The sequence below is a fragment of the Tauraco erythrolophus genome, chromosome 25 (assembly GCF_009769465.1).
Source record: "Tauraco erythrolophus isolate bTauEry1 chromosome 25, bTauEry1.pri, whole genome shotgun sequence".
Classification (NCBI taxonomy): domain Eukaryota; kingdom Metazoa; phylum Chordata; class Aves; order Musophagiformes; family Musophagidae; genus Tauraco; species Tauraco erythrolophus.
In genome coordinates, this window is record NC_141489.1 from 110,949 (window position 1) to 133,577 (window position 22,629).

The following is a 22,629-nucleotide window of genomic DNA, read 5'->3' on the forward strand; positions in this document are numbered from 1 at the left end:
TCCGTACAGCAAGTCAGCTGCATGGCCACGTGTTGCTAACAAAATCCCCTACTTGTTGCATGTGGCACCTTATTCCAGTAGCGTCTCTGTGTTTACCTTTGGTCATCCCTGTAGTCACACAAATATCCTTCAACTGAAGAGGGGCATACCAGCCAGCATCACAAGAACAGATGAAGCTGAGATCACCACTTTCAAGACAAAACTGAGCAGGGTGTTTTAGGGCAGAATTGTTATTAATTTATTAAAACAAAACAAAACAACAACAACAACAAAACAAAACAAAAAAAACCAAAACAAAAAAAACCACCACAGTGAGAACTGAGGAGCAGGGCAAACAATGGTAAAGAGAGCAGAGCTTGCAGACCTGACTACATTGAGGGGCCGTCCCCTCGTACTCTTTACTTTTAATGCTTCATACTGTTGCCTTACCTTATATGAAAGAAAGGTTGGGAGTCTTAAGGGTCATGTCTGTTAGAAGCACAAATTGGTAACGAAGGCAGGTATTTCTTCAAACGCCTAACAAAAAAGCTACAGCTCCCTTTTGACTCCTGAACAATGCAGGCTCCATGCCCTAAGCTTCTTTAAGCTTTTCTCAGCATCATATTCTTCATGCTGCTCGAGCTGTATGACTCGCTTCCAGCCTTCTCCCCAAATCCGTAAGACTTTGCAGGGCGATGGCCTATGCGTATCTTTTACCTGCGTATGCCTTGCAGTGCCTTTGTTTTAAGTGCTAATATGTAGACATTTAGGGACAAGTTGCTACAACTTCTGCAATTAGAGCAATGAAGGTTCCATACTGTATGATAAGAAAGCAATTACTGTGATAACTATTATAAACTTAATTGCAACAGAATTTAATCACATCTTTTCCCCTTTCTGGTCAGCTTCAGTACTCTGCAAGCACTAATTAATGATGCATTTCCAGTGTCCATGAAGTATACATACACCTCACCCCTCTGCAGAGGCACTGAAGTTGAGAGTGCTCACCCAGAAAAAGGCAGTAGTGGAGCTGCAAGCAGGACTTCTCCCTGTCTGTCCCCTGCCCCAGCGCTCCTCCCAGCCCCAGAGACAGACTGATGAGTTGCCTGAGAGTGCACATATGCTCCTGAACTGCCCTGGGGGATGCTTTCCATGACTGGATACTAGTTCAGATTTTTTGGTTGTGTTTCTGAGCTTCATGAAGGTGCAGGGCAGGACCCAAGCAGTCACAGCAAAGGTACGAGCCATACTAAAAAATGAAGCAGAAGAGGTGGTACTGCGTGTGCATAGTGTAAAATCTGTGAGTACCAGCAAGCACAGAATTATCTTCAAAGATTTTAAGAAACTGATTCTTCAGAGCAACAAGTGATTTGCAACTTGCTACTTCTAACTTAATTTCCTTTCCTCTAATACAGCTGCTTTCCTGACCCGAAACTACATACTTCCGTTTATGCTAAAAAAAGAGCAATGGGCTTATGGGAAGGATATAATTTTCTTCCAGCTTCTCTCACAAAGCATCTGACAAACAGCCCAGGAAGGTTTCCAGATTCATGAGCACTCTCAGAAAGGAACAGGATGCTGGTGGCAGGGCTAGTACAAAGCTGCATGGCTCCATTGCCAATGCTGATAGAGCAACCTCTGTGCTTCTCCTATTTTTGGGATCCACGTCTGAAGGACTTCTGCTTCCCACATCACTGTCATGAGGAGAGCTAAATGTAATCTTGCAGCATCAGGCCTTGGAAGCTGAAGAGAATGATAGGGAGTTTCTCTGCACTTCATCTCTGTCCGCAGGGTAGAGGGAAAAGGAATTGAGGTTAGCAGACTGCTGTTCACTTCCGTTCCCCTAGAAGACACGTCCCTTTCTCTGCACTTCATCTCCGTACATCCCGAGCAGAGATTTCTCTGTTTGCTCTCACAACTGCCCAAGTACATTATAGCAATATGACAATCAATTAACAGCTCACTCTATTACAATAAAGAAGCCACCCAACCTTATATAACTCTTTTTAATTGTTTTCTTACATTATAACATTTTGCTAAACTTATTCTGCCATAACTTACATCATTTAATTTCTCAAAGTGCTAATAATTTAATTGCTTCCTTCCTGCAGACAAAGTGCCTGAACTGTCTTCTCTCATTCAGAGCATTATAAAAAGTAGCTGGCATGAATACCTAAAAGGGGCATTTTATTCACAAGACCTGATAGCAAACTGCCTTCTCCAGTCTCTGTGTTGTGTCTCACACAGCCAGAAAGATGCAAGAAACCTACCCAGACACTTCACTGTGTATTGGGACTACCTTCGGTATAAAAAGTCACCTAGAGATGAAAAGCATGGCAAGTCTCATAAGCGATGTTCTATGGGATAGTGGAAATCTCCTGTCATACTGCCCCTATACCACATCTTGAAATTAAAAAGTGAATTTCAAATTATAAGTAAATAACTCATACTGCCATCAGTTCTCTTGCAAACTGTAGAAAGAGACTGAACAAAACCAATCTTTGCAATTTTCATATTCAGGCTTGAGAAAGGGAAATTACTAGCAGGAAGACATACTGTGCATTTCAAACTTTGATCAATAACCTGTGTCTGCAATTTATACTTCCTTACTCTTCTGCCAATAATATCTACTCTGTTTCTAGGAATATGGACTGATTATGCCAGATCTGGTTTTGGGCTTCATTGGGTACAGCCTTCCTTTGCTTCCCTTTTTATCTCAAAATGAGTTAGGATGGGGACACTGACAAACTGTGGAAAGAGACCTGGAGGTCCTGGTGGACAACAAGCTCAATATGAGCAAACAGTGTGCTGCTGCGGCAAAGAAAGTCAAGAGGATGCTGGGTTGCATCAAGGGCATCACCAGCAGAGACAAAGAAGTCATTATCCCACTCTACTCAGCACTTGTCAGGCCACACCTGGAATACTGTGCTCAGTTTTGGTCTCTGTTATACAAAAAGATGTGGACAGGCTGGAGAGGGTCCAGAGAAGGGCCACAAAGATGATCAAAGGACAGGGAAGCCTGACACATGAGGAAAGGCTGAGCAAACTGGGTTTGTTCAGCCTTGAGAAGAGAAGGCTTAGGGGAGAGCTTGTCACCTTGTTCCAGTATTTAAAGGGTGGCTATAAAGATGATGGAGACATCCTTTTTACAAGGAGTCGCATGGAAAAGACAAGGGGTATGGGTAGAAGTTACTCCAATTGGACACAAGAGAAAAATTTTTCACGAGAACAATCAGCCATTGATCTGTCAGCTGGACCAGGTGCTGGGTCATCTTGTCTAGATTGTGCTTTTGCAGAGAAAGGCTGGACCAGATGATCCTCCATGTCCCTTCCTAGAAGTATGTTTCATAGAATACTAGGTTGGAAGTCAGATGACATTGTTTCTTTCACTCATTCTAGCTGATTTTAATGTTGCAGTTTGCAAAATAAAAGGACTAAGAGCAGTTTGTGACTTGGTCAGCTGACAATACTCCTGATCTCTGGACATTAAGTTTATAAACAATTATCTGATAGCATCATTAAAATTCAGTTGTGTTGGTGGAAGGAGACTAACCTCAATAGTTAAAGAGAATTAACACTTTTTCATCTTAATCTGCCAGTCATTCACATTACTAAACCAGATCATCAAGAACAGCTATAATACCAAAAAAATGCTAAGTGATGGACACATTAGGAAGTGGATTGCAGAGTAATCTGCACGTTACCTAGCGAAAACTGACATTTTCTGTTTCTGTACACTAGCCCACCGTAGTTAGATGGTTAGCTACTAAGCTTCACACTCTTTTACCCGTCCCTTGCTTGAGTATGTTGATTTGGAAAATCCTCATTAGGGTTCTGGCCTGAGTTACTCTACCAGTCTGGATGGAAGATCACGCATACACCAGAGGCAAATGTCTTTGCCCAGACTCATCACCTGCATAGGCTCCAACTTCTGTATCCTGAACAACGTTAACAAGAGGCTGCTGCGGAGACAGTAGAATGCAACAAAGCTGCAGTTGATAGGTTGCAAGGGCTTAACCTTCAGACTTTTCATGTCAAAGTGCAGGCCACTGCAAAGTGTGCTACAGGAGAAAAATAGCTAGAAATGCAGATAAGGTATTTGTGAATATCCTAGTGAACGAACCAGCACGAGAATCCTTGATGTCTCCTGCCACATGCCAGGCAGCAAGAGAGAGAAGCAGTGACCAAGAGAAGTGGATTAGGACAGCTCAGGGAACATGCTCCTTCTCCCTGACCTCTTCTTTGCACGCTGTCAGTAGTAAGGCTGGGTTGGAACTATTTGGCAGGTGCTTCCAGTGTTAGGATTTCTGTATTTTCTCAGGTATTACATCACCTTACTAGGCAAAGGTGTGCAATATCGATAGGCAATGACTAGGCTTTGCACCTTGCTCATGATACCCTACCCAGGGAACAGGGTATTGAAGAGCAGCTAGGCTGATTTCATGCCTGATGTTAAGAAATGTGAACTCTTCATCCAGTTGTTTCTTAATTATTATTTTTATAAAACTACAGGCCTGTTCATGCTACATTCTACAGTACAGAGAGTTTTTTCAGCTTTCAGTTTATCGCTTTCTAAGACATTTGCCATTTGTTCCTGTTTGTGTCAGGATCTATCACTGGGAGCTTCGCATTGCACTAACCATAGCTGGTGCAGACTGCAGAGGCTGCATCTGAAACTCAGGACTGGATTTTCTCAAACCAGTACGATAGATGGAAATAGCTAAATCATGGGGGTGGACACAGGAGAGGGAGGGGGAGTAGACACAGAACTCAGAGTTGCGACTAAGAAAAATAAGCTATAAGTCCAGGGAAGACACATCTCAGGCAGTGTGGATGACGATGTTGGAATAAACATATTGCTAATATTTCATAAGCAAGAAACAGTTCCCCTCTGGTTTGTATATCGCTTCTGAACCCTTCACACACTCTATACTTTAAGAAAAAATAAATGTAAAGTAAACAAATATTACAGCAGAAAATCCCATCCGGTTTAGAGTTCAGAGCACAGTCATATACTGAAATCAGATCTGAAGTGACAAAGGTTCCATTATCTTTTAACTAGGAAATGTAGCACTAGTAACTGAGTCAAACTGCTGTTTTGCCATATGTATAGGTAAAAGTGCAACACATGAGTATCTGTTGACACTTCGACTTTGTAAGACATTTAAAATATGAATTGCCTAACAACAGTGTAACCAGGAGAACTATTCTCTTCTAGTTTTCTGATAAAACTGGATTGAAATTAACAGCCTGAATAGATTGTTACAAAATATATGGAGCAGAGACAAATCCAGTAAAACTGAAAATTCGGAAGATTAACTCTCATGCTTCAGTGATCTTCTCAAATGAGAGTAAGTTTAAATTCCAGTCCTGCAATTAACCTCGTCTACAATGTTTGATTGCTGGATGTAAACTTCCTGACAGCTACCATGTTTTTGTTCTGCTCTCAGGCAGGTCAGAACTGCGTTTCAGTCAGGTTTCCTGACAGAGTAGGGTCCTGGGAACACTGGAGCTGTAGCCTACTAGCAGAAAGATCAAAATATATATTGACTAAACCCTTAGGCATGTTATTCTGCATAACAGATACCCCTTTCATAGTGAGCATATCAGCACATCACACTGGTGGTATAAGGTAGAGAGAAAACATGTCAAAAATATACCGTTTCTGTTTAGTCTTAAGGATAACTTTCCCCTTTCCTTCTTTTTCTCTGGAATATCTAGTTCTCTTCCGGGAGATGACATTCCATGAACAATTATCTTATTATCACTGGTTTCCAACTGTTACTGATATTTTTGGTAGGATAAATAGAATCAATAAATGTTAAATACAACCATGGAACTTTAAAGGAGAAATTTGAAAAAATAGCAGAATGCATGCACATGGCACATAAGACGACACCTGGTACACACAAAAGTGTGCAAAACCACTTTTGTTTTGGTGTGCAAATCCCAGGACAGGATTTTTATTTCATGTTCTTGTCCCTTAACATTTGTAAGAGCAAAACTGATATTGGTAGCCAGGGCTTTAATTATTTTCACTCCAGATGCACGAGTGAGACTTTTTCCAAATCTTTTTTGAAACTTAAAGAGCGTCCCCAGAACGGACCGCACGTACCTGGAGGCCGTTTGAAAACGGCTGCAGCGTGCGCGAGAACGGGCGCGCCTGGTCGCGTGCCGCGCGGGGCGGGGCTGGCAGCGCGGGCGAAGCCGACTGCGCCGGCACGGCAGAGCCCGCGCGGCCTTTCGTGAATGAACTGCGGGAGGTTTCGTTGTGAATGGGAGCTCCGTCCGTGAATGACCGCCGGAGTGCTGCGATCTGATTGGCCCTGGAGGCTAAAGCTACTCCCACTTTTCACTGGGTGAGGGCCAAGGAGGGCTGGGATTGGCGGGCGTGCCCCAGCGCGGAGCTTCATTCACGAAGTCAATGAAACAAAGGAGCCGGCGAGCCGCGCCCGTCGGGGCGGCGCTGCGCCAATCGGAGCCCGGCCCCGGGCGCGCGCCGGCCTGAGCGCGCGGGCGGGCGGGGCTGCCGCGGGCTCCGCGCGGGCTCCGCGAGTCCGTCGCCGGCGGAGGGACGGGGCCCCGCCGCGGCGGGGGCCGCCGCCGGGGCCGCGAGGGCTCGTCCCGGCCGGGAGCTGGCGGGCTCGGTCCCGCCTCGTATCGCAACTTTCAGCAGCCGCGGCGCGGTCGCCGCCTCTCGCGGACGGCGGGAGCGCCGGCGAACCGTGCGGATCGCGCTGCCCGCCCGGCGGCGGGCGGGCTGTCCCGCCGCGGCCCCGGACCCAGCGGCAGCCGCCCCGGCCGGGCCGGCCCGCCGGGAGCCTCCGGCTGTGCCTTTCCCGCGTGCCCGCCGAGAGCCCGCGGCCCCGCGCCGCGGAGGTAGCGCAGGGGCGGCAGGATGAAGGGGTGCCCGGACCAGCAGGTGCCGTTCACTTTCTCGCTGGTGAGTGGCGGCTCCGCCGGGCGGGGGGGGCTCTGGTCCGGGGCCCGCTCCGGTCAGGGACCCCGCGCTGATCTGGTCCTTTCGCAGCAGCCTCCGGGCCAACCGGCTCCCAGTGGCGGAGCGCCGACGGGCGCTCGGAAGAGACCCGGGGGCCCGGGCTTGCCGCCGGCGCAGGATTCGGAAGGTAAGGGGGGTTGGGAGGTGGAAGGATGGATGGAGATGGTGAAGGCTTCTGGGCAGGGACCAGATCCTCCCCCTGGGCCTCCGCCCCCACCTCCTCGTTCCGCCGGGCATCTCCGTCGCTGGAGCATCCCGCTGTCCCTCCCCAGCGCTCCGCTGAGGAAGCCTCTCGCTTTTCATGCAGACCTCTTCCAGGACTTGAGTCAGTTCCAGGAGACTTGGCTGACGGAAGGTAGGCTACTTCCCCTTGCTCTGTTTTGTTTTGTTCGCCTTTCAGTTGTTTGTCTTTCGATGTTTGTACCGCTCCTTTGCTTTATTTATCTAGCTCCAAACATGAAGTATTTTTTTCAGACTTGCCAACCTCTGGCTTGTGTAAATGAAGACGCATGAATCACACTACTGTGCTGGGTATCTGCTTATGAATGGAACTTGGCAGTTGGCCCACTTTCCTGGTTACAATTTTCGTTTCAGGCTACTTGTAACTGGTTCGATTTGATGCTAATTTGTCACTTATCTTTGTTGGTTGCCAGAACGCTGATTTTTCCTGAACAAACAATAGACTATTGTTTTAATTTGGGGAACAAAGTGCTTCTCTCAACTTTTTTTTATTTCTTAAGATAGTTCTTTGAAGGGACCTCTCTGGAATTCACACACTGTTCAGTTTGGTGTCTAAATTGTTTTGCGTTTTGACCTCAAGGAAGAGAAAATGTCAAATCGTGGGGAGTTCCATTAATTCCAAGTGAAATTAGTTTTAAACAGTATGGTGAATTTGCTCTAATTCCAGTACTACAAATGATCCATTCTCTAGAAAATTCAAAACATATCCTCAAGTAGAAACTCTTGATAAATATTAAGGTACTTACTGTGATATAAGTACTTAACAAATATTTAACAATAATAATTTAAAAACATACAGGCATTCTGAGCAGGGTTATTTCCCTTAATTTTACCACAAGTGAAGGACAATCCTGTCAAACAGTTCTTTTTTTAAGCCTTCAAAAAGGTGTTTTCAACTAAGACTATTAAGGAAAAAAAAAATCTAATGTGTTATGTTCTTTTCAAACTGAAATGAAATTACACTGATCAAGCAGTATTCAGGAGTGTGAGGATTGTAAGGATGCAAGAGGAATTACTTGGAGACTACTCCAGGATTGAAACGCTCATCTAACTTACATCAGAGCAGAAAAATAAGTATTAATTGCTGGTCATCTAATAGGTCTGCTGAATGTATGTGCACACATGCTTGAGACTAGTTTCTCTTAAATCTTCAAAAACTTTGAGCTGCCAATAAGATAAGTTTGCCTCAGTCCTGATTTCTGGTAACTTTCAATGTTAGACTTTCTAATGTTTGATAATATTTTTAGCTCACTAATCTAAAGAATTTGCATAGAATCTCTTACAATATGTTTGTCAGTAGCAGAGTGTTTGTAGAATTAATTCCTAAGTACCCTGGGGTGAAGTGAGGGTCACACATGGTCTCGTAGCACTGTATAGAAAGAAGTAATCTGCTATTATACATGATTAGTAAATGACAATGCAAACTCCATGGCATGTTTTTAGAATATAGGTAGATATCTCTTTTTGTAAAGCTCATAGCATCTACTCAGAGTCCAAGTGAAATCTTTGGGAAATTCAATGCGTGCTTTAATATTCTGGCATATGATTTTAGACTGCATATATAGGGAACTACTTCCTCCCATGGTGACTTCCATTTCCAGACTCTTAACAAAAAAAGTTGCCCTCTGAAGAAAACTTGTGTTTATTTTCCTGTATTCACCAGTATGTCGAATTGTTTTCCTGGATGGACAAAATAATTTTTATTTTTTTTATTAGTATCTTGTACGTGTCTATATGCTAGCAATTGTTAACAAGATGAAGGCAACTGAAAACTTAAGAGTACCTTCCTAAACAATACAGAAGAAAAAGAAAGTGAAAATATGAAATATTTTATTCTTTGCCTCTACCGCATTTAGCTAAGACATTTAGCTATTTCATTTTATTATTTTGTTTACAGTTCTTGGTGTCCTGAAATAAGAGGAAACAAATCTAGGAGGGAAGCAAACTGGAAATATAAATTCCCAACAAACAATCAGCCATATGAAAAATGGAAACAAATTTAAACCACATACGTGTGTGTGTTTGTGTGTATGTGCCAATATATATATTTATGTGATTTCATTCATAGGGGTATTTCTTTGTTGGCTTTTCAGAATATTTTTAATAGTGTCAATTAACAACTGATTTCTCCTTTGCAGGCTAAAAGAATAGCGTCTGCATATAGATGACTCTTAAAAGAAACAGATGCTGAAAAATCCTAGTCCTTTTTAATAAAAATCTCAAGCTTTCCTCTACGCCATTTTTACTAGGACCTGTTAGAATGCGGTGATGTGAAGCTGGCAGTTGATAACTGCATGGAACTAACTTCAAGCCATATAATTTATAAAAGTGATTTGGCATTCAGAGAAACAACAAAACTTCCTTGGAGAAAAGTTGCAGAGGTAGTTTAGCTGTGCTGACTGCAGAGAGGAGAGAGATGCACTTCTCTGTGTACCCGTAGTCAGAAAGCTTTAGTTATGGTGCTCCAGATCTCAAAAGCGGTGTGGAAGATGGTGAGGCACGTGTTGATGCAAGCAGACTGAGTCATTAAAATAAGCCTGGAGTTGAGCTTTAAACGTCTGATTAGGTATCCCAGTTATTTTAAGTATGGATGCTGATTTGGGGAGAACAAGAAAACGTCTGTCAGTATTGCACCTATAATAAATGTAAATAATGTATAAACACTATTTATATATTAAATAAACATACAGTAAATAATGAATATGAAAATTGACATTTTCTTCTGGCAACTGGCACTTTAGCCTCTTAGTACAGAACTGTAGTGTCTGCAAGCATCACTGTCCAGCAGTCAGGGTGCATGTTCTTTTCTGTGATCCGTTGCTGTCAGTAATTCTCTTAGCAAGATTGCCAGCAATGCTATAGACAGTAGTAGTCTCAAGGCAGGAGGCTGTGAAATCCAAACTCAGCTCATACTATGTAATCCCCATTATTTCTCCTATTACAATGTAGCCTTTCCAAATTTATCAGTTGGTAGTTGTTTTTCCTGAGCTAAATGTTTAAAAATCCCCATGTTATGTTTCTAATGAAAACTGTGAACACTGAGCTAATAAACTTGCTGTTGTCCTTATTTCCAAGATAAGAGAGAAAGAAACTGTCAGGATCTTAAAGGGTAAATCTGCAGGCAGAAGAACTGTATTCATTAATCCCAAAGGGTAACTATCCTTAGTCACTAAAGTGCATCCCAGCAGAAAGCTCAGATCTTTCCTGCCTAGACTTATTTCTGCCTTACTGTTAATTACACCATCCAAAGTGCCAAATCTAATTGTCTTCTCTCTCTCCCTCCCCTCCTGCCCTCCCTCCCCTGGCAGCTCAGGTTCCAGACAGTGATGAGCAATTTGTGCCTGACTTTCATTCAGAAAACTGTAAGTAGCACGGGAGCGGGCACACATCTCAGGGGCGAAGGGCAGGATACACTTAAACCAAACAAATATGTAAAGGCAACACACAGACATTGAAGCTAAAGTACACGTTTTATTTCTACATTTTTATGACGGTGACAGAAAACCAGGCTAACTGTCCACGTCTGAACAATGTGAAAGTGTCTTTGTGTGGTGGTAACTACCGCCATTTCTTACGCAGAGCGGTTTCAAAGGATGTGCGTTTTAGTTGGCGTGTGTGAATAACTAGGCACCCCTAAACAGCTGAGAAAACGCATTACTGCAGCAATCAAAGGTAAAATTTGTGCTATTACTCCTCCCAACACGAAAGAAATTGGACTGTACCTGGAATTATGGGTGCCGTGTCTCCTGCAGGTGCTTTTTTAGGGGCTCTGCTTACCTGCATGGCCTCTGGCTGAGTATCTGCTGCCAGCACGGGCTCTGTGCGACAGTGGTCCTGTGCTGCCACAGCATGAGAGCACAGTACCCCTGACGAGACACACTCGCCAGCCTGCTTGCTCTCTGTTCTTAGGAGCTGCCTGCTGAACAGATTGCATGTGTTTGCACAGACTGTACCACAAATGGTATGGACTCGATGATCTCTAAGGTCTTTTCCAACCTAGAAATCTATGAAATGTTTGCTCTGAGAACTGGTCAAAGCACTTCACCTTACAAAGGAGCTGAATGTTGCACAGGTACAAGCGTAGGTGTAGGTACCGGCCACACAATGGCTGCGCAACTACTTTGCTTTTCTCACACTGGGCTTGCTTCAGCTGATCCTCACAGCATGCACAGCATCCAAATTTCATTTGGAAACTGCTGCTGGGCTAAGACTACATGCCTGAAGTGAATGCAAACCGCTCTGAACAGCTCTCTGTTACAATCAGCCGTAAGAACCCAGAGCCTGACTTTTGACAGGCTACAAGAAGATGCCTCACTGTTCCCTGGGCACAGGCCTGCCTGGCAGCCAATTATGAGTAGAGACGTCCATTTAAAGCTGGTGCAGTCAACTTTGGTGCCCTCTCTGCCCAGGGCAGTTTTGCCCATGAAAACTGAAATGAAACACTTTTACTGGTTGTTCTTGTCTACCTCCTTCCCCCGGACTTGGCCCTGCAGCACAGCTGGGCTTGCTCTCCCAGTCACGTATCTTGTTTCTTCCTCTTTCTGACCTAGAACTGAGGAGAGCACTGGTCCCATGAATGAATGAATGAGCCAGTTGTAATGTGATAGCCTGTTCCAGCTATTACGGGCTGGAAAGAATTGGCTGCTCCTAACACATCTAGCTTCTTGAAACTGCAACCCACGTTTGTTATTCATTAAATTCTAACTAGCCCAGAAATATCCCTTCTTGTCTGCATCAGGCCATGACCACAGACCAGTGCGCTGAAAATGAAAAGGAACTTTTACTTTTTTCCTGGACTGTCACTGGTGTTTTGGATGAGCAGAGCAGTTAAGAGATTCCCCCAATCCCAGATTCAGGAATGTTGAACTGTTAGCATAGAAGAGATTCAACAAAGGGAAACCTGCATTGAGAAATTGTATGGGTAGTTGTGGAGTGCCAGCATGGCAGCCTCTCACCCAGGAATCACAGTATCCTGTAGAAGGGCCTGGCCTTTTTCCTGAGTGCTGAAGTATAATCCTGATACAATTAATGAAATTAGGTACTTCAAAGGGAGGCTGCTGAGGAGACTGCAAGCTGCACTTCGAACTTTGAGGTACATTACAGTGAAAGCAAGGACTTGGAAGTCAGAGTTCTGTTTTGTACTGTGCTTTAACAGTGATGCAGTTCTTTGGAAAAGGGATTTTAGCTATCTAAATTGGTTAGGTGCTTCTGAAAACACTACTTATGTAAGATGTCTGAAGCGAGTTAGCCTGGTGACAGCCTGCAATAATATGCAATACATATAATAGTATTTTCCCACCGAAAACCTTCAGCTTTTGTAGTGGTGTCTACAAAAAACTTACATTTGCTGTCCTACAGGACAAATGATACTATCAGGAAATCTACAATGTGTCGCCACATTAGCACACTATAATTTAATGTAGTGTTACAGGGTAATGCTGCTCACAAGACATGCTTCTCAGGCATGTCAATGAAAGAGCATTTTGCATCAGGCGAATAAAAACCAGCCCTGAACACCTTAGGAAATACCCACTCTAAATCCTTTTCAAAGTGCTCCAGATTATCACAGAGCACGTTAACACTACCTTAGATTTGCTCTTTTAAGTTTGATATATCATACAAACCTTCCTAAATCAAGGGCAGAGCACAAGAATGTCCAGAGCACAAGGTGTGTTGGTATTTTGTTTCTCTCAAAGCCAGCTGAACAAGGACAAGGTGATGACATCTCAACTGACTTTTTACTGGCTGATAAAAATATCTCTCCATAAACAAGAAAAGTGTCAACTTGATCTTTCATTTCTCTCTCACAGTAGCTTTTCACAGTCCTCCTGCTAAGATTAAAAAGGAGCCCCAGAGTCCCTCCTCGGACCCCACGCTGTCCTGCAGCCACAAGCAGCCATCACAGCGCCACCATGGCGAGCAGTGCCTTTATGCCAGGTAACGGCTTACACAGGGGAGGGCCCGGTGTAACCAAGTGCTACTGCATTATCTAATGACAAAGTGTTACGACAACAATCTGGTCTGTCTGCTGGGTAAGTGCACACCTGCTGCAACACAAATTGAGCAGTGGGTCAGCCCACGGCAGCATGCTCAGACTGCCCTTTATTGCACTGGATAGCTCAGACCTGCAGAGATTGTGTCTGGGCTTGCCTCTTTTTTCCTCTCCCTAGTGCTGTTACTCAGCTGTCCTGATGCTGAGAGCAGTCTTGACATCCATCACATGCTTCTCTCTCCTCATTGCTTTCCAAAATCTGTCCTGCGAGGAGCTCTCTGACACCATTGCCCACAGTCTCAGCTACTTGCCTGAGTTACAGAATGGCTTCTTCAGTACACACACCTTCTCCAGTTTTCTGCTTGAAGGTTTATTGCTACTGTGTGTGGGGGTGACCAATAACCACAAGGGAAGGAGTTTATGTTGGGAGTTTTCTGGCCCAGGTAGCTGCACAGAGGGACAGCGTGTCTGCCTGTGACGCGTTGTCCCCAGGTGCTGCCATAGGTCCTTCTCAGAGAACTGTAATGCTCCAATATCTGTTTGACTGTCCCAGTGCCTATGATCAACCCAGACAAGCTGAAATCAAGTTACCCAGCCAAGGAACCCCGATACAGTCACCGCTCCAACAGTTCCCTAGACAGGACAGGAGCTTCCTGACCTCTGCGAGGCCACTCCACCCCACAGCCACCTCTGGATACCTCCATGAAAACAGGTGAGTTACTGCCAGGAGGAGGCAGCCACTGGCAAGGATTGCCCTCCTTGGTGATTCAGGGAGGAGGGGCTGCAGCATCCCGATTAAAGTGCTCAGTTTCCAGCTGTCGCAGGTCTCCCCCCATCCAAAGTACCTGGGACCAACCATTGCTGCCTAGAGTTTGAAGAAGTCTATAACTTAAGCCCATCAGATTCTGTGAATGATGGGCTGTGTAGCTGCCCTTGGAAACATCTTTCCTTGGGGTCCCTTCCTCGCCCCGGCTATGCCTGCAGGTCCTACAGCCCTAGTGACAGCCTGAGGCCAAGGAAGTTTCTGTCCCTCAACCAGCCCTGCACCAGGGCTGTGACCAGAGGGCCGAGAAAGCAGCCATTCCATGTCCTCTCCCCTCTTCTAGCTCTGCATACCAGCCACCTGTGGAGATGTGCTGTTCCTTCCCCTCCTCCCAGGGCACGGCCCAGGAAGACTCCATTGCCTACCAGCACCAGGTGTCCAAGCCCTGCCTCCAGTATGCTCATCAGGGCTTCAAACAGGAATACCACGACCCACGGTATGAGCAAGTAAGCCAGGCGGGCAGCAGCCGTCAGTACCCAGCAGCTGTGGTGATCAAGCAGGAGCAGGTGGACTACATGTATGACTCAGGTAGGCAGAACTAGCTCTTTCTGACTGTAAACCAGCCATCAGTGAGCAACCTCCTGGATGAACATCCATCACTGGTGGTCTTTCAAACAGTACTACTTCATCTTCAGGAGTATGTGTGATCTGGGAAACTGGCTGTGTAGCAGGAAACACAAACAGTTCTGTCTGTTTACTGCATCCAAGAGGAGGCTGTGACACTCGCTTTCCATACTGTGTCCTGGGAAGGACTTCCTGGTAGATAGTGGGAAGCTTTAACAAGATATAGGAGCTAGAAGGTGAGGTTAAACTCATTCAAACTGGATTAAAGGCATGCATTTTCCTTCCAAGAGAATAAGTAGCCATTGGGGAGACTCTCAAAATTCCTAATTAGCTCAGTCACACCACCAGAAATGGAGAAAAGAGCATTCCGAGTTTCACAGGGAGTTTTTGTCTTCAGGGGGATGTGTGAGCGGGTAGGTCGTAGAAAGGGAGAGAAGTGAGGTCAGCTTTGAAGAAATTCTTCTGAAGATGTTCTGTAAATGGCAGCAGAAAGGAAGGAATCAAGTGCCTTGGAGTTTGTACAGAAAAACTGTCTCGGATCCCTGTAGTAGGGGGGGACCTTCAAGCACTGGCAAAGGGAAGTGGCTCTGGGTGCAGGGATTGCCCTGCGCAGCCCTGAGCTGCAGCTCACACCACCGCCTGGCCCCGCGCCTTTGCCCCGCTGCAGACAGCAGGATTCAGTTCGCAGGCAAAGCCGCAGCGCTCCCGGCCCAGCTGTCACTGCCGAGGTCTCACCAGCAGCTGACACCCCCTGGAAACTCACTGCAGCAGGTCACAGAGAGCTGATGCCCCGTTGGGAGCTTACCGTGCAAGATAAACAAGCTTTATTCTGACAAACAGACCTGAAAGTCTAAAGCTAAAACAGAGTAAACAGACTTGGGTGGCTCACAGTAAACTGGCCAATTCCAAGGACAGGTGTAAGCGTGGAGCGGGGTCTGGGTGGACATGGCTAAGTGCAAGTGTGCTGCTCTGTGTCTCCTGCAGTGCCAACCTCCACCTGCTGCTTCCCGTAGCAACAGGACACACCGAGCAGATAGCAGAAATTTCAGAGGATCACAAGGGAAAAAGTTTATAATCCCAAAAACAGCTCTCTAGATTCTAGATCAATCAGATAATACTCTAATTTTTCCACAAGGGATAAATCTTATTTTTTCAACAGACTTGTCCAAAGATGTACCCTGACATAGCAATATCCTCTTCTAGAGAGAATATTACTTCTGGTTTCCTGGTATTTTAATGGACATTTTGAATTGTTTCCTTTAGCAGAAATAAATACATAAATAAAAAGCTCCTATGAGGGTATAGAATCCATCATCGTGGCTATGCTGATATTACACTTTCACTGGGTCCTTCTGTCCAGACAGGGGAAGAAAATGTGCAAACCCAGAAGATGCTTTTTGTGAGAGTAGTTTACAATTGTAATAACACACAGTCTGCCAGCTCAGAGTACCCTTCTGCCCTTAGCATCAGCAAAATGCCTGCTGAAAGCAATGGCTATACACAGGATTATGAGGGAAACATGAGGTAAATCTTTCCAAAGCTCCCACTTACAGCTTCCATTTCAGCTGTGGTTGGAAAACAGGTTTGATTCAGAAAATGCAGGATTCAGAAAACAGAAGATACAGAAGATATAAATTGCAGTGTCCAGGCAACAATAGATGCTGCACAGAGATCATGAAAAGATTTTCGGCTTATTTTCAAACTCAGGCTATTTTTTCCTTTATGTTTTCTCAATTGCTTGTGAGAATGCCCTATTGTGATGTGAAAAGGCCAGAGAGATTTAAGATATCTGAAATTACGTTTGTGAGACATGATCTGTAGTAAGCATTCAGATGCTGCTCTCCATTAACATCATCATAGTACCCCTGGAAAAATGTAATGCTTTCCCACCCATGAAAATAGTGGCAGAATGCATAGTTATCTTAAACGGAGGGAGCGGTGTCATACAAATTTAGCCTTTGTCCAAGATTTTGTACTAACGGTGTACAGGTGATGGACTGGCTATCCTGGCTACTCTGAAGAACGTCATGTTCCTTATTGGAATCATGATGAAGATGAAGTTGGGAGAGCTGAGACATAAAAAGTTATTGGTCTGCCACTATCCCTTTAGGAGGGCCCTAAGAGAACGTTGGTTAGGCAGCTGCGCTTGCCCATCCACCTCTAGACAGCAAGAACATTCTGCCTCCTGTGCTTTTTCATTAAATAAGCTTGTTAATTGTTCTGTAGATGTTCCTGGCTGTTGTTCCACGTACATAAATGTTGAGCGTTATCCAAACTATTCGAATACAGAAGATACATTAGGTAAGAAACTCAGTGACTGTGTTCTTTTCCCTACATCGCGTTGCCTTCTAGTACTACCCTGTCGTTGTCCATGACTGCCTACGTTGCTTTCTTTTTCAGGCTGCAGCTATGACAAGCAGATGAGGTCCTTTACTGATGACGTCTGTGTTGTTCCAGAAAAATTTGAAGGTCAGGGAAAGAACGGCTCGCAGTTTGGGTGTCAGATAGGGTTATCCAGCATATTTGCTAGTCACTTGACCACCGTCTACGTAGTTTGTTACACTGTGTTGTTGCAGGTGTGTTAGCTATCATTCATACCTGGCCTTTTGGTGTCCCATTTCTTGAGCTTTTTTAGCAACAAACAGGCCTTCTAGCATAAGTAGCTTAATTGTGAGGTTCATCAGTGCTCCTCTTGGAAGAGCTGTTGGTGAACTGGCCACTGTTTTATGTGAACTGAAATATTCCAGGTAAACATTTGTGAAATGTAGGGGGTTTTGTAACTGGTTTTGCACTGTTACCCTTAAAAACACCTTGTTTGTTCTTCTCAGCAGGAGACATCAAGCAGGAAGCTGGAGGGTACCGGGAAGGTCCTCCATACCAGAGACGGGGATCTCTCCAGCTCTGGCAATTTCTTGTGGCTTTATTGGACGATCCAACCAATTCCCACTTCATTGCCTGGACTGGTAGAGGGATGGAGTTCAAGCTCATAGAGCCAGAAGAGGTGAAACCACTTATTTAGCTTCTCTACAGGCTCAGGGGGAGCAGCTACTCTTTCTGAGGCTGCAGATTCCCAAGTGGCTTTTCCTCTGCCCTGTGAAGGCTCCTGCCTACCAGTAGTACTCGCTAGACCCTGCGGCAAGTCAAGATTTTTAGAAGAGACCAAAACACTTGGGTGAAACAAATATGACGTTTAAGAAAGGCTGCTTGTAAGTTTATAGTCTCAGCAATGCAGTGAGTCAAATTACCCACTGCCTCCGCTTCCCTAGACACTTCACTCCCAAGCTTGCAGTGACCTGTGCTGTCTTATCATGCTCCATACTTGAGGCTGACATTGAGGTTTGGAGTTTCGAACCCTACTGATCACAGAAGTTTTCATAAGAAAAGTCTGGAAGAAACTATGTCCTAGTCTAAACCTATTTTTATATCAAAATGATGTTGACTAAGGTGTGATTTCTAATGCTGCCACGTTCCACAAATCTCAGTGATATCTGACAATATCTGTAATATCTGTTCATACCTTGCTTCAATTAAAGCCGCGTTTAGCACTGCTCTTGCTACATATGAACCTTTACAGGCCCTTTCAGTGCAGATGAGTTGTTTTTGTGGGCTGACATACTCTTACAACAGATTTTTGAGTCTCATAGTAAAGCTGAAAATCACATAGTAGGAGGAAGACAGACACACAGGCCTTCCAGTGGAGGTGTTCCCTTGTACTGGGGCTCCTGGTAAACATGTGATCCTTGAAGACAAAGCGTCGCATAGGACGAAGCAGTCCTTTGGCATCCCCAAGCTTTCAGAGTACTAGAGAGTGAGGACAAGTGGTGACAGCAAATGAGCTCTGTAGTAGCAAGAACGCCTCTCTGTGACATACGGTACTTCAGTTTGAGTTCTACTCTTCTTGTTGAAAAGCTGCTAGATTGTTTGAGTCTATTATTTAAATGTTGTAAATGATTGTATGTGTTGTGGTACCATTCCTCAAAAGAGAATCAGCTGGATAATGTTCTTTTGCCCTTGAGTTGGATTCACAGATGTTCATACACTTTGATGCTTTATTCTACAGGTAGCCAGGCTGTGGGGTATCCAAAAGAACCGTCCAGCCATGAACTACGACAAGCTGAGCCGATCTCTTCGCTACTATTATGAGAAAGGCATCATGCAGAAGGTCAGTTTTCAAAGCAGATGGAGTTTTTATGCCTTTAGTGATGCTTGTCTTGTTTTGAGACAGGAAGTCTCACAGATACAGAATGTGCTTGAGTTAGCCAGGTATCCTGAACTTTCTTTCCCCATGACTACTCTTTGCGGTAGTTAAATGAGGAAGGTGTGAAGGAGCTGGATCTAGGCAACATATGGGAAATAAAACAAGGCGGAATAATAATTTATTTCTTTTCCTATGTATGTCTGCAGTCGGGAGAGATGGAATTTATGCAGCTGCAAGGACATACAAGCAGTCTAGGCTTGCTGTTGGTGAAAAAAAGGCTGCCTGGGGGTTGGTCTTATGTGGTAGAAATGGTCTCTTCCAGATCCAGGGCACTGGAGAAGGTAACTGAGTGTAATTATGTCACAGTACAGACTGGACAGGGACTGTCGATGCTGTTGCTACCTGGGCAAAGAGTCAGCTTGCAACATCCCATTTCCCAGGGGATGTTCCAGGGCAGACCAGAGCAGCAGAGAAACAGGAGGACCGCACAACAAGTTTACAATTCTGGCATTTCTCAGGGGAACGGGCTAGAGCAGCCAGATGCTTTTGCACGTCTGCTCTGCTGCTGAGGAGCGTTGACCAGTGCTGCCCGTGTGCCTACAGCACTCATCTCCTGTCTTCCCCGCAGGTGGCTGGAGAGCGCTACGTGTACAAGTTTGTGTGTGAGCCCGAAGCCTTGTTCTCTCTGGCCTTCCCTGACAATCAGCGGCCAACGCTGAAGGCGGAGTTCGACCGGCCCATCAGTGAGGAGGACACAGTGCCTCTTTCTCACCTGGATGAGAATGCCACTTATCTGCCAGACCTCGGGAGCCTCCCTCCACAGCTTTACAGCAAAGGCTACACATACTAGTGTTGCTGGGAGCGTACCGTGCCACTTTTGCTCGTAGCTAAAAGATGTCTCATTACTATTCATCAGTATAAGCATTTTTCCAGGCCAGCCTAGGGTGGCACTAAACTATGAATACCTGCTTTGGTCAGGAAAAGAGTTCAGGTACACATATGGATAATGACCTGACAGCTGATAGGGCTCTGTCTTCTTGTGATAAGACCCTCATATTTGTCAGGATGGGACTTGTTCTCAGCGATGCAGACATCTTCCGAGCAGCAGAGCTACAGCTTCAGCAGCATATGGGGTAGCTGCTGCCTCCAGTTGGAACAAATGAGCCTGTTGCAGTCCCTCTCTTTGGCAAGGGAGGAGATGCCATCCTACTGGGCTTTTTTTCAGATATGAGGACGCCACAATGCTGTTGCTGACTCCATTTCTCCAGTACACGGACTGAACCTCTGTATAACCTGTTCTCAGCAAGGGATGGCTCTGACCCACATGGACTCACCTCTGCAGGGCCAGTCTTGCCTTCTTCCCAGGATGACTGCAACACAGTGGTCACAGATCATATGCCTTCCTTGTCAACTGCTTTGTGGGAGAATACTTGTTGCCTTGTATCTGCATGCTCCTGCCTTATCACCTCCTTGCTCATAACACTTCATGCCAGGGCTATCTGGTATTTAGGCACTCTGTCTGAACAGGGTAGCTGGAGGAACTGGCCAGGATTAGTGCAGTCCTGGTGTACATGGCACAACATACAGTTTAGGGGAGCTAAAGAGCTGCCTGCGTGCATTGGGCTGGGGCACAGATTAAAGCTGATGTCACCTTCAGGTAGAGGGATTGCAGGAGGCAGCAAGGCCTGAGCCACCATATCATTGTAGTGCTGTGGCTTTTCCAAACTGAACAACTTCTACAAACATCCTCAGGATCTTTGAAGACCTGTCTGGTTCTTGAGTGTGCCTCCTGGGCTTGGCTAGAAAATCATCTGAGCCAAGAAAAGAACCTGGTGGAGGTGTGTTAAGAAAATACTTTACAAAGTAACCTAAACCATACGTAGTTCTTAACATCTGAATTTAGACTTAACCTGCACAGATGTTTGCATGTTTGAGGGAAATCCTGATGTGTTGGAAAGGTAGCTATCTCTGAAGCCCAATGCAGCACATGCAACTTAACTAGACTTTGACTGCTTTTCCACAATAATGAACATTTATAACGGGCACTACATCCTCATTAAGGCTGCTTTTCAATTAGCAGCTCTGACCATGTGCTCAGTTAGACAAGGAGCAGTACAGTGGACCCATACAGAAAAAGCCTGTTTCCTACTGCTTCAGATTCATGTTCCAGCTGCTGAATACAGAGCGTCGACAACGCTGCCAATGTGGTAGCCTGTAGAGGAAATTCTGTATATTGATTGAAAGCCTGATTTCCCCTGATGGCTCTCCCCTGCATGGCTAATGCCAAACCTCCCAGCCTTGTCCCTGGGTAAGAGGGCCAGGAAAGGCAGCTCTCCCTGCCTGAGGAGAGGCCTGATACTCAAGAGCAGCCTGCTCTGCTGATGCCTTTGCATGCCCTGTGCAGTCCAGAGACTTGGTGTTCTGGCAGCTTCTGGCCCTCCTGCCCTGCCCTGCGCCCATCTGGCAAGCACACTTCCTCTGGCGTCCCAGAAGTGAGGGTGAAGGGGAACCCTTCCATTCGGATAAGCTGCCTTTACTATTTATGAGTGTAAAAATACTATTAATAAATTGGTCTACATCTTTGGCCAGTGCACCTTCATTCAGCCCCTGGTCAGTCCTCTCTTACCTTCTGAGCTTCCTTTGTCCATCTCCTTCACACCAGCTTGCAGCTTTGGGTAGCTGATCCAGAGTTCAGGGATGTGTGTTTACTTCTGACTCTTGGTGGAGTTGAAGAAATGAACACTTCACTCCCTTGACATCCTCACAATTAGTCATACAACCAGGACTGAAAGATCACAATGAAACACATAACCTCCAGCTGCACCTGGTGTCAGGGGAACAGTTCTCTGTAGCTGCAGAGAACATCACCCACGCTCTCATGCTGACAGCGCACTGGCCCCTGAGCCGAGCTCCGTGAGTTTAAGCAGCTTTTCCCTGAACTTGATCTCTGTCTTCAGCAGTGATGCTTCCAGGTTGCTTGCAAGGAAAGTGAGCGTGTTACCACCTGCTGAGCTGGTAACATGATCAGGGCAGCGTAGGGCACAGCAGCAATCAGAGCCATACCCTGTCGCAGGTGGCAGAGCTGAGAGCAAGCCCTGCCAGAGCACTGGCACCAACAGGGCCTCAGCGAAGGCTACAGCAAGGACGGGATTCACCCTGAGGTGGAGGAGCCCTTTGACACTGCACTTCCCTCAGGACAGTCAGGTATCTCCTAAAGCAGGTATTTATGCCTTCTGGAGGCAAAATGTAGGTGCAGGCTGTACCCTGCTGCAACACTGTGTTTCTAATGAATGAGACTACCAGCTTGATTTTGTTTGATATCAGTCTGCAGGATTCCCAAGGATTTTACATTTATCCAGTATTCTTTGGGCTACCCTCTGCCCAGCTAATCTTCCTTCCAGAAAGAGAATTCAGGGAGCTACTTCACATTTGGATGAAATTTTAGCTCCATGTTTCACTCAGGTTTGTCAAGTCAGTGCAACAGATCGATAGCTGCGGAGCAGTTCTGGGAATCAGCAAGATCATATTCTCATAATTGAGGGGTAGAGACCTCCAAAGGGCAGAGATTTATAATAACCAGAGCAGAAAGTCAAGCATCAATAAATGCACTCGGTTTCCAGTTCAGCAAGACAGAGAGGCAGCTGATTGGGGAAAGATGTTGGAGGTAATAGACAAGTGTCATAAATTTCTCATGCTGGTCCTCAATGTGCCAGACCCATCCCACCACACAGAAGATGTTTCAGCTTTGCTATCTGGTCACTCACATTCCTGCTCATACAGCAAAGTTGCCACAGCTCTCGATACAGACGGCAGAGTTGTCCTCCTGAGCTGAA

The 22,629-nt window shown here is 45.5% G+C and overlaps 1 protein-coding gene across 2 annotated transcripts; it reads left to right on the plus strand.

The window, feature by feature from the left end:
- The first annotated feature begins 6,877 nt into the window (after positions 1 to 6,877).
- On the plus strand, positions 6,878 to 21,311 carry ETV4 (ETS variant transcription factor 4). Of its 2 annotated transcripts, none has more exons than XM_086626398.1 (12): positions 6,878 to 6,922; positions 7,010 to 7,106; positions 7,287 to 7,334; positions 10,528 to 10,581; positions 13,030 to 13,156; positions 13,765 to 13,923; positions 14,318 to 14,562; positions 16,825 to 16,899; positions 16,999 to 17,067; positions 17,427 to 17,599; positions 18,659 to 18,760; positions 19,425 to 21,311. In XM_086626398.1, exons 1-12 carry the CDS (start codon positions 6,878 to 6,880, stop codon positions 19,644 to 19,646), a joined length of 1,416 nt encoding a protein of 471 aa, XP_086482524.1. In that variant the 3' UTR covers positions 19,647 to 21,311. The 2 variants fall into 2 exon arrangements, with proteins under 2 accessions (XP_086482524.1, XP_086482525.1); XM_086626399.1 differs by having other exon boundaries at positions 17,430 to 17,599.
- Positions 21,312 to 22,629: the final 1,318 nt, after the last annotated feature.

What these genes read in the sequence shown, in the direction of transcription:
- ETV4 (XM_086626398.1), top strand. Translation starts at nt 6,878, where the DNA reads ATGAAGGGGTGCCCGGACCAGCAGGTGCCGTTCACTTTCTCGCTG. An exon ending in GCCGGCGCAGGATTCGGAAG is followed by an intron (nt 7,107 to 7,286) that starts GTAAGGGGGGTT and finishes CTTTTCATGCAG; the next exon opens with ACCTCTTCCAGGACTTGAGT. An exon ending in GAATACAGAAGATACATTAG is followed by an intron (nt 16,900 to 16,998) that starts GTAAGAAACTCA and finishes TTTCTTTTTCAG; the next exon opens with GCTGCAGCTATGACAAGCAG.